The sequence below is a fragment of the Apostichopus japonicus genome, chromosome 17, assembly GCF_037975245.1.
Source record: "Apostichopus japonicus isolate 1M-3 chromosome 17, ASM3797524v1, whole genome shotgun sequence".
Lineage (NCBI taxonomy): Eukaryota > Metazoa > Echinodermata > Holothuroidea > Aspidochirotida > Stichopodidae > Apostichopus > Apostichopus japonicus.
This window is the reverse complement of record NC_092577.1, coordinates 31232288-31246651: the sequence shown is the minus strand read 5'-3', so window position 1 is coordinate 31246651 and position 14364 is coordinate 31232288. Positions and strand designations below refer to the sequence as shown.

The 14364-nt window shown below is 37.9% G+C and overlaps 1 protein-coding gene across 1 annotated transcript; it reads right to left on the bottom strand.

Annotated features, from left to right (window-relative positions):
- Positions 1-3167: 3167 nt before the first annotated feature.
- LOC139984198 (uncharacterized) lies at positions 3168-14162 on the bottom strand. The gene is made up of 7 exons (XM_071997991.1): positions 13995-14162; positions 12513-12749; positions 11007-11198; positions 5517-9958; positions 4784-4874; positions 3729-3802; positions 3168-3496 (listed from the first exon to the last, which is right to left on the bottom strand). Exons 4-7 carry the CDS (start codon positions 6101-6103, stop codon positions 3400-3402), a joined length of 849 nt encoding a protein of 282 aa, XP_071854092.1. The 5' UTR covers positions 6104-9958; positions 11007-11198; positions 12513-12749; positions 13995-14162; the 3' UTR covers positions 3168-3399.
- Between the last annotated feature and the right edge of the window lie 202 nt (positions 14163-14364).

The following is a 14364-nucleotide window of genomic DNA, read 5'->3' as shown; positions in this document are numbered from 1 at the left end:
CGGGTGCAAATGAAGAAAAGGAAAATGATAAACAGGTTAGCTCAAGGAAACCTTATACGCAATCCTTGTATTAGGTTTGCTGGAATACCATTTTGAGTACACTTCTATAGTCAGTATAGTAGCCAAATAGGGAAACTTTGTTGGCAAGATATCTCACGATGGAAGGCGAACCACATGGTTCACATGAAACTGACAGTTGTGGTTATAGCTATGTATATGTGCCCCATATGTGTATGTGTGGTGGTGACACCTATACTTTGTAAACACAATAATTCAATTGGAGGGAAGCTTGTACTTCTTTCATATAGTTACATATTGATGCATATATGATTTGTAGATGTGCTCTATTGCTTTGAGTAGAGGTAATAATGGATTGGCAGACGCAAAGTCCACACAACTTGTAAACATGATTAACTCAAGAGGGGATGATGCTTCTAAAGTTCTTTTTTATCTGTATTCGATGTGAAAGTCACATATAATTTGGATTCAGCTGCGGTCCATATGTCAAAAGTATGTAAACATGATATCTCAAGAAGGAAAGCTTGAATTCACCTCAGATTAGGTTTCTATAGGTGAACCAAAATTAGTGCGTCAGAACACTATTGTTTTTTTGTTGACTGGAAGTCAGTTAGAGTCAACAATGATCAAATAGTGACAATTATCGTAAATAAATCTCAAGTTGTGGAAGTTGGACAGATCTGCTGTTTAGTATGCACATGTAAAACATTGAGTACAAGAAACACAGTGGCGGAGCTAAGGGTATTGGTCTGGAGGGGCGAAAATGGTCTCTAGGGGCGCTTTCGACACTATCTAGCGGAGCGCCACCACAGGTTGGCGCGTAGCGTACAGAGATTTTTTGAGTAAAGGTACTCCCTAGATCGCCGGAAATGACCCTTTCCGGGCCTGGCTAATTTGCAGATAAACGAAGAATAAATAGGTGTCATCGCCAAATTACACCAACAAAATGTGACAAATGTCAATAGGTAGATTAGAGCGCAATAAAAAAGTCAATAATCGCGAATAAGTAAAAAGTGGTAAAGAGCTGAAAAGGGCGCCAGCAGTCCATTTGAGTCCGTCAGGGGGGGGGGGGGGGCATCCGCTCCCTGAATGTATGGACGCTCCGCCACTGAAGAAACATATCAGTGGAAGTTGGTGGTCAACATCTATCACTGTGATGACATTCATGTCACCTTTAGATGCGTCTTGCTGTACTTCCTACATCAAATATATTCAAACCTCTCAATGTACAGCATGTCCGACTCATTACAAAATAGTGATTGTATAGTATCATCACAACCAGTATGAATGTTTGCATTCTGCTTCAAAAAGTAACTTTTTGTTCATGTTCCTCGCACACCCTGCAGACAGTGGCGGAGCGTCCATACAGTCAGGGGGCGGATGCCCCCCTGACGGACTCAAATGGACTGCTGGCGCCCTTTTCAGCTCTTTAACACTTTTTACTTATTCGCGATTATTGACTTTTTATTGCGCTCTCATCTACCTATTGACATTTGTCACATTTTGTTGGTGTAATTTGGCGATGACACCTATTTATTCTTCGTTTATCTGCAAATTAGCCAGGCCCGAAAAGGGTCATTTCCGGCGATCTAGGGAGTATCTTTAATCAAAAAAATTCTGTACGCTACGCGCCAACCCGTGGTGGCGCTCCGCTTAGATAGTGTCGAAAGCGCCCCTACAGACCATTCTCGCCCCCCCCCCTGACCAATACCCCTAGCTCCGCATCTGCCTGCAGACCTGTGAATCGCCTGGAACCATTCAGTAATGTCTCTCTCTGATTTTAGCACTCAGTCCATGAGTAACAACCAGATCGTGAAGTCAGTGATAGTTTTGCAATTTACGCTTGACGTGCAACACTTTGTTACCAGTTCGTCGTTTACAAAAGTAGAGTCACAATACCATGGAACGCGGACAGATGGTAAACTACCGTACTCTGTGGTGCATTCATGTATATATTTATTATAACCAACCATTAATTTTCTGTCCCCGCAAATTTTGACATTCGAAAGTAGCATATTGTTTGATTAGTATTACTCTCTTGATATATGAGTATATAGGTCTATCTATTTATTACAACCAACCATTAATTTTCTGTCCCCGCAAATTTTGACATTCGAAAGTATGCAAATTGTTTGATTAGTACTTCTCTCTGGATATATGGATATATATAGGTCTATCTACATATATACTAATGTTGATTAATTACTACTACGTACCGTGCAATTCTTATATACATATATATATATATATATATATATATATATATATATATATATATATATATATATATATATATATAAGTGATTGGAAGTAAAACAGCCAATGTTTGGTTTTTGCAGAGCTTTCGAGCAAAACTAGCTCTTCTTCAGTGCATGATCACCGAAAGTGACAAGGAGTAGCAGGAATTGAAACTTTTTCAATTCCTGCTACTCCTTGTCACTTTCGGTGATCATGCACTGAAGAAGAGCTAGTTTTGCTCGAAAGCTCTGCAAAAACCAAACATTGGCTGTTTTACTTCCAATCACTTACCTAATTCAATTATTGTATCTCACTCGAGATCCAGCCTTTCTCTAAATGCAGCATAGTTGTTTAACAGTTTTTCCGTTATTCCTATATATATATATATATATATATATATATATATATATATATATATATATATATATATATATATATATATATATATATATATATATATATATATATAACGAGCTTAACAAGTGTAGAACACCAAACGGACAAAACTTCCTCGCTGCTGTTCGCGTGAACAACAAACTTGCATGAGAAAAAATAGATCGCCGCCCAGGATCAAGAATCTGCGCAGCATCAGATACAATTAAAATGGAAAACTCGATGGTAGCATCAAACTCAAAATATTGAATGAATTAGCTTCTAGGAATTGACCAACCCTACCCCCTCCCCACCCACGGGGACCGATCTGGTACTGGATTCCATTGGCCCTCGCAATGAGATAAAACATATACATTAAAAAACTGTACAAAAAAATCACCGTGTCGAAATTGACTGCATATTTCGACACCTTGATGTTTTTTTAGTTTTTTTTTTAATGTTCAAGAAAAGCCCAAATCAGTTCCACCTAAATGATTTATTGTAACATATAATAAATAACGCGTAACATTAAAACCAGGTATCCTTTACACGGTGATACTGAATGTATTTGCGATACTGTGACGAAATTTGTCCCGTTAGTCAACATACGTCGTACAAAGATAGGGCACAAAACTACACATTGAAACAAGTAAAAAAATCTCATTCTTTGCTGTACTTTTCATTTTTGATTGCGCAGAATAATTATGAAAATAACATAATAAGAAGGTTTTTATTATTTTTAATATTTCTCGTCTTATATCTGTCAGGCTGTTAGTGCTGCCATCCATACTCCTTTTCTATACTCCGCATCAACTCCAGCTCTTCGTTCGAGTACTCAAACTGAATGATAATTGGTTTTGGTTTTGTCCTGAAATGAACAAAATATTTCGGAAACATAATTTTTATTTTTTTATTTTTATTTTTTACTTTCTACAGAATAATCTGTCCAAAAATGTAAGATAAAAAAGAACGTTATTTTCATGTACTTATTCACGGATATATCCGCTGTGACTTAAAGGTACTGACCGTGTTTACATTATACATTTCATCAGGTGTATATTGGAGATATGGTATAATAGAAATTAAAAATTGAAACTTACACTGGTTCATTAGGCGTAATGGAATCATGGGAGTCACCCGACCCGGTTGATGTTTGCGTGTTCTTTACATCTACCTGCTCAATAAAAACAAAGGGAACAAACCGTTTTATGTACCGTATTCCTTATAATTATTTTTATTATATGAAACGATTTGAATTTAAATCACAAAAGTTAGCGAATATATAAAAGTGAGAAAATTGAAATTTCAGAAACTAGCAAGAAGGGAACTTAGAACAAAGAAGAGAAAAACATTTAGAATCCAAAAGAGGTTAATTACGACAAATACGATGAACTGATCCTAAAACTATATGTTTGGTTGATTGGCGTCTATCTATCAACTGTTGCCTGGTGTTGCCTGATATATAAATATATATATATATATATATATATATATATATATATATATATATATATATATAAATATATATATATATTTATTTATTTATATATAAATATATATATATATATATTTATATATATATAAATATATATATATTTATATATATATATATATATATATGTATATATATATAAATATATATATATTTATATATATATATATATATTTATATATATATATTTATAAATATATATGATATATATATATATATATATATCAAATATATTTATATATTTGTATATATATATATATATTTATATATATATATATTAATATATATTTATATATATATAAATATATATATATATATATTTATTTATATATAAATATATATATATATATTTATATATATATATAAATATATATATATTTATTTATTTATATATATATATATGTATATATATAAATATATATATATATTTATATATATATATATTTATAAATATATATGATATATATATATATATATCAAATATATTTATATATTTTTATATATATATATATATGATATATATATATATTCATCGAAGCTTTCCCTTTCTTGCTCCAGAATGTGGTTTGAGTGTGGGTAAAGGGTGACAGTATGGGGGGGGGGTAGAGGTTTGTATAGCTTCCATTGTTTCCTTTCTTGGGACTTAAATTGTGTTTACTTTACCTCCGCATGCGGTTCTTGAACTATGTTGATTGTGACATCTTGAAGGGATTTGATCTTAGCTTCAAATGTCTTGTGAAGGAGCCTTTCTTGTCTGTGTTCAATAAAATGAAAGAAAAACTAAAGAAGGCTTTAAACTGATAAATTAAATGCACTAACAAACACACACATACACACATAGAAAACTGGATAAAATGAAATGACATACAATTTTAGTAAACTTTAAGTTTAGATACGGTCTTGTATTTTTATTATTTTTTAAGCTTTTATTAATTTTACCAGATACGCAAACACGTGCTATCACAAACCAAACTTCTTGCTTTATTTAAATTAACTTGTTCAATATAAATTTGATCAGCTGCAGCACAATTTATAATAAACATACGAACATTAGCAATATATTGATATTTTATGCACCTCTTTGTCAAACATAAAGTAATGGCTAACACAGTCATATCGTTATCTTTATATGAAATGAATTCGACAACCCAATTTCTTCTGTTCTTAATTCCCCGTTACTTTTTGAAACAAAACGATTAACACAAACTTTTTAAAAATGCATTATTTATCGGATCCTGGTATAAAATAAAACTTAAGCAAAATTAACCCCAAAAACGTATTTACTACAAACTACCATTAAAATCAGCTATATAGGCCTATATCGGCGGTTACTATATTTTTTATATCTTTATGGTAACATTTTCTCTTGCTTTTTTTCAAACCAACCAACTTTTACCTCATTATTTTTTCTGGATCGGACCAGTTCACCCTGATAGGGATGACACCTGGTAGGGGTTCTATTGCGCTTCCTTTCTTCCTCAATTCACCGCCAGGGTCCATTATTCCTACACTCGAATCGACCCTGGTTAAAGAATGCCCTCGTATTGCTTTCATGACGTCATCGTGACCGGTTAAGGCATCGTCGATGTCATCGGCTAGACTGTCAAGTTGATCATCAAAGCTCGGAATGGATGTCGACATCCCTTTATGGTTGCTATGGAGATCCTCAGCCGACAGTAAAACGACCAGATCGAATTTTGAATCATCCGACTTACTGTCATCCGAATTGCTCGCCGTTTGTCTATCGATATCCGGCTTGGTTTTCGTAAACGGACCAAAAATGTCTTCCAGATGTTTGTCGAAATTGATCATTTCTCCATCGACGGAACTCTTTGCTAAACTTCCTGTCGGGTTCGAAGTTGTTCCATTTTCCGTGGATGGTTTATTCCTTCTCTTAGGAATAGTCTTTGCTGGGAACACATGCTCAAATGAGTTTCCAGCTAACTGAGATTGGTGCTTGGATGCGATTGCTGCTGAACCCATGATATTAACTATATGCACAATTCGACAGTGAAAATATCGCTATATAAACTATATATAAACTCCAGCTACGACTGCTTTCACAATAAAACATTAAGTTAAAAGCTTATTTCACTCATGTAGTCTTGCTATAATATCTGTTTTGTCACAATGATCCGTGGATTATGTTTGTTGTACGCGCGCATTAGATATAATGGCTTTGACGCAAAGCACCAATGCGTGTAAAACTTGTCGGCGCGTTATTAGAGTACAGAGCCATAAATTACGCAGAGAGGGTTTTTGGCGCTATAACAATAATTAGGGGTTAATCAACGGTCTACCGTTTGTTAATCTCGGGATAATGCACGAACTGTTCATTCACACATGGCACTAAATACACGTTAAGTTTAATCTCAGGACGTTACAATTTAATAAAAACCTTGAGAGAAAAAAAACCCCAATGATTGTCACAAAAAGGTACCCGTTTTTCTTCATTTTTATTATAGCTAAAAGTCTCAGATCAATGTAAAATCAGCAAATAAAAAGACAAGAAAATGACAGTATTTATGTATACATTGAAAAAAAAACATGTGCAGCATAACGATCTGATGTAAGGGCATAGGTCTACTGCGCGTGCGTCCAGTTAACATAACAACATGGACCGAGCCGTACAGCGAAAGCGTTAGTCGACATAACGGTCATTTACGTGTACTATGAATACGTCATATAGTACAGTATACACAGTGCTTAGCTATGTAGTTCTCAATGAGTCGAGAGCTCGTTGCCATACCATACGTCTTGATCTGATCCTTTTGTTTTGAATTAACTTAGCCAGCTATAGCTCTGGGATTGGGTTTAAAGCCTGCCAAGATTGTCGTTTTTTTCAACTTATGTTCATCCGCCGGTGAGTTGACATTGCATTATCAACATGTTTAATGCACGATCAGCCTGACGACAATAGGCCAAAATCAGATTCGACAATTTTTAACAAGTATGAATGAACCCTATTTATACAACACCTAATTGTATTCTGGTCATTTGATTGGTCAATTGCTCGTTGATTGCATGCAAAATCCGCTCTATTCAACTCGGCTGCGCCTCGTTGAATGGAACATTCCATCTTTCAACTCATGAAATATTTGCACTATTGCACTCATAGTAGTAGTAGTAGTAGTAAGTTGAGTCTCGTCTATCCGACATGCTCAGTGATTAACCTCCGCCACGTATCACGATCTTGCGCAAGGTTTATTGCTTCCTCGAAATTGTTAATATTAATGTCCTTAAATTGCGACTCATAACCATTCATTATTTGTGTAATATCTCATGAACGCGCTTGTGCGTAAACATGGTAAAGCGACTGCGTATATTCATTGGCTTGCTATGTATCGCCTAACTATACCTGAAGAGGCTATACACCCTGTGCATTTCGAACACGATTTCATCACCACAATTGATATTTGATGCAGAGATCTGTTACAGCGCCTTGGCGCTAGAAAAGGTTACTTAAATTCTTGTAGAAAGTAGAGCTATGTTACAGCGCCTTAGATAGGCGCTTGATTCTTGACTTCTTACTGAAAATGAAACCGCGCTGTAACTTTTTTTCCCTCTCTGCGCGCGTGTACTGTATATTCTACAACAACTAAAGTCATGATATCGTGGCTATCGCATTCCTTGCCGTGTTTGCACGTACACAAGTGCGTATGACATGACAGAAGTGACCGCCGTAGCAATCTAAAGGACCCTGACAGTAGATGTTCGAATAGTAGCCACGGTACATGCAGATCAACCATTTTACGTGACGCAAAGCATATCTAAACAACGTTAACCTCCAAACCTATAGCAATTATTCTCAAATTTACCATAATGCCCGTTAAAGTGGCGTTCGGTTATCTACAGAACGCTTATCTCTTTGAACTGACAAGGGGCTAAATAATATGTTAGTAGCACTTGAGGGCACGTCACATGACCCTTCATCATGGTTGGTCATTTTACATTCGTTGCCTGGAACAGTATCAATATCGGTTTCTGTCTATAGTCCGCGAAACTAGACAATCTGTTGCTAAGAATGTTAGTACCGTCGACAAGGAATCAGCGGCCGATAACCTATAGGCTACTAACACTGAATCTCGAGCACGGCGGTCTACAGTAAGGACGTAACGCGAGGGGGGGGTGGGGCGGGAGGGGTTACGTCATCTTTAACAGTTTGTCTTATACAGGAGCTTTCAACAACGAGAAGTCAACAAACAGAAGATAATATAAGAAAAGTCACATCTTTGAAACAGAGATCAGCCAAATACATGATGACGTCACAAACTACTTTGTTCCATTTTTCTATTTGCAGATATTAACGAAAGATTCACTTAGCAGAAATAATCCACCTTTCTTAAGACATCCATAACCAGACATATACGAAAGGCAGAGTAGGCCCAAGGAACATGGTATTAAGATTGGAGAGGGAAGAGGGTATTGGGGGGGGGGTAGTTTTTTTTAAGTAGCAGATTGGACTATTGAATGTGTTCCCTATATATCTTTCAGTCTGTATAGCGAACAGCGAACTGCAGTGTTAGCAAAGAACAAACTCAAGCAATTTTCTGATTGCATTGAACTTTTAATATAGTTGGTAAATCGTACTCTTTAACTTAAGATACGTATATGCACATTGAAATTGTAAGTAAAATGACAACTTTAATTTATTTAAGTAGCAATCAATAGCGGTGTGTAAGTGCAATAAGCTCGAGACATTGTGAAACAATATCAGCGACACACTACTAAGATTTGAATCAAACTTTCAGAAGGAAATGTTGCTCGAAAGTTAGAAAACAATTGGGTTTTGTATCCGTTAATCTTTTGTTTTTTCGTTCTAATTAAGTACCTGGGAAAACTAGTCTTAAAAAACTCTATCCCCACCCACCCACCCACCCACCCATCCCCTCCCCCGTCCCTTAATAAAGGAAGACTTGGGATTTTCTTGTCCTCATGCATTGTTGTGCAGAGTCAATCAACTAGACTAAGACAGTAAAGAAAATGTTATCATCTTGACTTTGGGATGAAGTCCATTGAGCTGTCGGAGAAAACGGCTGAACAATAACGTCTAACTCACTATCTGGGTGTTTATATCCAAAAAAAAGTCGTAACATTTTAGCTATGCACATTCAAAACATTATATGATCAGCCATTTAAACTCCAAACGGAATCCGTGTTTCTCTCTATGTATATGTATGTCTGTCTGTCTCTCTCTCCACCTCTCTCTCTCTCTCACATACCACCCCACCCCCCCCCCACCCCTGCTCAGCTTGTACTTGAACCAAATATATTTTAAAACGAAATACAAGAATGAAAACTGTAGTTTAAGATAGTCATAATTGAACAAACAGATTTAACACAATAATCATAAACGCTCAAAAATATTAAGATATAACTCCGATCACAAATATCTTTCAAATGACTGATATTTTGAGTTGTTTCCTCTCTCCTATAAGCTACTTCCAATTTTACCTCCTTGTTCTTGCTGTGTTGTAACAAACCTTCTTTTCACTAAGTGAACATATCAAACTCTGCTCTGGAGATATACCAAAATAAGATTGCTTTTTTTTTTCAACCACTAAATCTTGTTAATACTATTGAAACCGCCGAATTGTGTTTTAAACAAAACAAATGTATTAATAAATGTATTAATGTATTAATTAATTCACTAAAAACACAATGGCATTATTATTAGTAGTAGTATTTTATTAGTATTTATTATAATTAATATTTCTGGATTAAACAGCAAACTAACGAATATCATATTTTACTTTTATTATGCTACATCCCTTCGTCGAGGAATCCATCATGGGTCTGGTCCGGGTTATTTCAATATCACGTCGAAACCAACAGTTGCTGCAAAAGTGGAAATGAAAAGCGAACACACAATAATACACAAGTTGCATTTCTCTGTATCAGTCTAACTTTATGTACCAAATAAAGATTGGAAAGCTTTTAAGTAGAAGTACCGACATATCATCAATGAAAGACTGGGGGGGATGGGAGGGGAGGGGGAGGGGTGGTCATGCCACCCATATACATCGTCTGTTGTTTCTCTTTTATTCAAACTCAACAGTATTAATAAGTAGAACCTTGCCTTTAGGCCTAAATTATAGACCTAAGTTGTTTTTTGTCCTTGTTTTTGTTTGCCCTGTGGACCCATAGACCCCCCCCCCAACGTGGGAGTCGCATTCAACGACCACACAGCCATACCCCTCTGCAAACATTTATGGTTCGCCTACAGCCCGTTCATAAAGGCTCGATCATGCCCTGACCATAATAGGCCTGGAATTTCATCCTCCCGGCCCCAACCAACCACCCATCCACCCCCACCTTTGAAATCGTGTGCACGCCACTGCACGTAAACGATATGTTTGAAGAAATGAATCAACTGGTGGATAGCTTCAAGTTGGTGGAAGGAAGGCCAGGGGTGGGTCGGGTGGGGTGAGGTGAATGGTGTAAATGAATCATGGGGTGGATAGTTTCAAGCTGGTGGAAGGCAGGCAATGGAGGGGTGGGGTGGGTTGGGTGGGGTTAATGGTGTAAATGAAACCTCGGGTGAATAGTTTCAAGCTGGTGGAAGGAAAGCCAGGGTTGGGTCGGGTGGGGTGGGGTGAATGGTGTAAATGAATCATCTGGTTGATAGTTTCAAGTTGGTGGAAGGAAGGCCAGGGGTGGGTCGGTGGGGTGGGGTGAATGGTGTAAATGAATCCTCGGGTGGATAGTTTCAAGTTGGTGGAAGGAAGGCCAGGGGTGGGTGGGGTGAATGGTGTAAATGAATCATCTGGTTGATAGTTTCAAGTTGGTGGAAGGCAGGCCATGGAGGGGTGGTTGGGGTGGGTGGGTGGGTTAGGTGGGGTTAATGGTGTACATGAAAGCAATACTGTATTGTATATATACTTACACTATGGGCAGACTAGACAGCATTCACCCTCAACTTCGACAGGATCATCACACTCTGGAGGTCCACAAGAACGCACCTCGCATTTACCTTTGCCAGCTTCACAAGTACAATCAGTGCAGGGGTTTAGTGTAAAGCTGTCTCCATTCTGGTACGTTACGCCTCTCCAGACACAGAAATCCTCCTCATTTGGCTCTGGGGATTGGGAGGGGTGGGAGGGGGGAGGAGAGAGAAGTATAAACGTTGAACAAAGTTGGTACTGTTTGAGAAACACTGAACAAAATCTTTGTTTTTGAATATCTTATTATTGATCAATATAGAAATCCAGACTCCATTTGAAATAATGTATTAAAGACCATCAGGCGCAAACTGCTTCAACCCCCCCCCCCCACTCATCCCCTCCACACACACACACACACACACACACCCTGAAGAACTGGAGATTGATGTCCGAAACCTGGAAAATTTCACAAGACGTTCTAAAAATAATGAAATAAAACGCATCGTTTTTAATCTGCTTGACTTTGTTTTGCTGGTTATAATGATTTTTGCGCAACTGAACCGCGAATCTCACGGTAAACCGTGACACTCACGTAGTACAGTGTCAGTTGGTAAAGGTACCGTGTGTTACAAGTTAAAGGCATGGCTATCTATGGATCTTAAGTAACATATGGTTGGATACCCAATAGTTAGTCTGGATTCATGGTTTTTATTTCTGCGATCCTACAAACTTTGTTACCAAAGAATCGGCAATATATATATATATATATATATATACCAGTTTCACGTCGAACCCTTCTAGTTTTCTCTTACTGTACCGAACCCCCCCCCCTTCCCATCCACCCCCCCCCCGGTTGGCTTATTTTGTGATTAACCCCGCCAAAATGAACCAGGTCACTTGTGTTACTATTACACAGAGGTTATAAATTCCAGATCGCGCGTACAACGTTACGGTGTAAGCAGTGGCGGATTGGCCATACGGGAATTTGGGCAATGCCCGGTGGGCCGGTGGCCCGGTGGGCTGGGGAGCCTGGTAAATATTACAGCCCATTTTCACAGTAGTTAATAGAATACAGACGGGCTGTGTAGAAATATATGTTTAACTGTGGGAATCAGAATTCATTTTTACAGCATGTTGTCACAAAATGCTTGAAAAACTACATAAACTCCAATGTAAAACATATATTTTTGTCTACTTTTGTTTACGTTTTTAACTTTCCTCAGATTAATCAAATGTTGCTTCTGGAAAATTATTTTTGGGTCATTTTTCAAGGATTATTGTAACCTACAAAATGAAGAAATATAGCACCATTTTGCATCTAGGCAGTCCTTAACTTCCAAAAAAAAATCTCAAGGGGGGGGCACCCCTCCCCTTAGACCCCTTCCACAGGACGGCGATCACTATGTAAGTAGCATATCAATGAATAATGGGCCGGTCTAGGTGGAAAAATGCCCGGGCCGGTTTTAAGAACCAGTCCGCCCCTGGGTGTAAGTATAGTATAAACTTACCAACTGTCTCGCCATCGCATGTACCACAGCACTGGTCTCCTACGGGTTCCGTCAGTGATCCGTCGCAAGCTGGACAAGTGTCTATGGTGCAGTAGCTGATGAGGTTCCTACAGGTACAAGACGCACATGGTAACGGTTCCCATGTTTGGCCATGCATGTAAAATTTGCCGTTATAGGCACATGGCCTCATTTGGAAGACATCAAAGCTGTAGCTAGAATACGATGATGATGATGATGCTGTGTTTAAATAGAAATGAATAAATATATAACCCGAATTTGATCATGAGGTTACAAACAAGAGCTATTATACAATGGCGGATTCATGGGATGTGTGTTGGGGGTGGGGTGGGGGTGTACACTACCCATCCCCTACGTGTCAACCATAGAAAACACCTAAAAGTAGTTATTAGAATAACATTGCGGTGACGGTGGACCTATACTGGCGTTATTTATAGCCTAAATATCTCTCCACCAACTCGTTTCATCAAAAAATCAAATTCACTGCAGATATTTGTAGACACTGACGTTCACTGTGATCCTATACAAAATGGCTCACTCAGAAGAGACTAGTTCAAATAAACCCACGAACGAGCATAACTGCCATCCCACTTCATATTGTACCAGAAACATTCCATATACAGTCAAGCGTTGCGCATTCGACGCATGTTCCTCGATAGCGTCGATTCTGATTCTCGCACAAAAGAACTGTCACAACACCTGAATCCTCAACAGACAGTATTTTCGGGGTTCTATTTAAATGCCATCAAAAAAGGCCAAAAAGCAAACCCCGCACTGAAAACATTGACGTATAAAACCAATTCCAAAACGGCACCATTGGTTGCTGCATTCCAAACTGGTCTCCCTGCACCACTGGCCGATATCATTCAGAAGAAATTTTCATTTACTTCAAAGCACCGAACTTCTGAAATCAGTTTTCTCAGAACCACTTGTCGTTTCATTTACAAGACCTACAAACTTACGGAAGATTCTAGTTTGTTCGGGCATGTTTTGAGGATGATATATGTATATATATATATATATATATATATAAATATCCATTAACATATACACAGACACACACGCACGTACCTTGGTTTTGACAAATAAATTATATTTGTAGGTTATCTTTGCCCCCCAAAATGAAAAAAAAAAGTCCAGAAGTGGTAGAGATCGGGGAGGGGGGCACTAGGCACCCTCCCTGGGTCCGCCCCTCCCCCAAGATTAAGGAGTTGGGTGTGTAATGCATCGGCAGAGATGGACTATTCCCCCCCCCCCACACCCCCCGTCTGAATGCCAAAATAATCCCCCGACTGTACCATTTCCCCTCGACTGACGACGTTAGGTGAGGCCGATGCCCACCCCGAAACCCCCACCGCGAACCCCCACCCCGAACCCCCACCCCGGCCTTGCGCCACTGAACAAAATCATCTGCCTAACACACGAACACATTTTTGAGGAAACCAAAATAAAAGTAAAACTTACATTCAGATAACACAGAAGGGAATACTCCCAGAGCTAATGCGGCGAGAAACAGGCTGGTAGTCATACTGATGAGCTGTGTTTACCACTCCGTAAGAACAAATTTTACTTTAAGAAGACTGAAGAATTACTTCCAACATCAAAGTTGATCTAGACTTGTGTTATCTATTGCAGCTTCTTTTATATAAAACAGTTTTGAAAAGAAAGAAAGGCGGGGAAAAAAAAAACGTTTTGTTTTACTTCAATGAATTTCTTTCCAATTTCTTCTTCTTTTTCTTCTTCTTCTTTTTTTTTGTATAATATTTATAATATTATAATATCTTAACCGTCCTATTGTTTAGAGAACTCACCGATTCAGAACAAATATTGCATC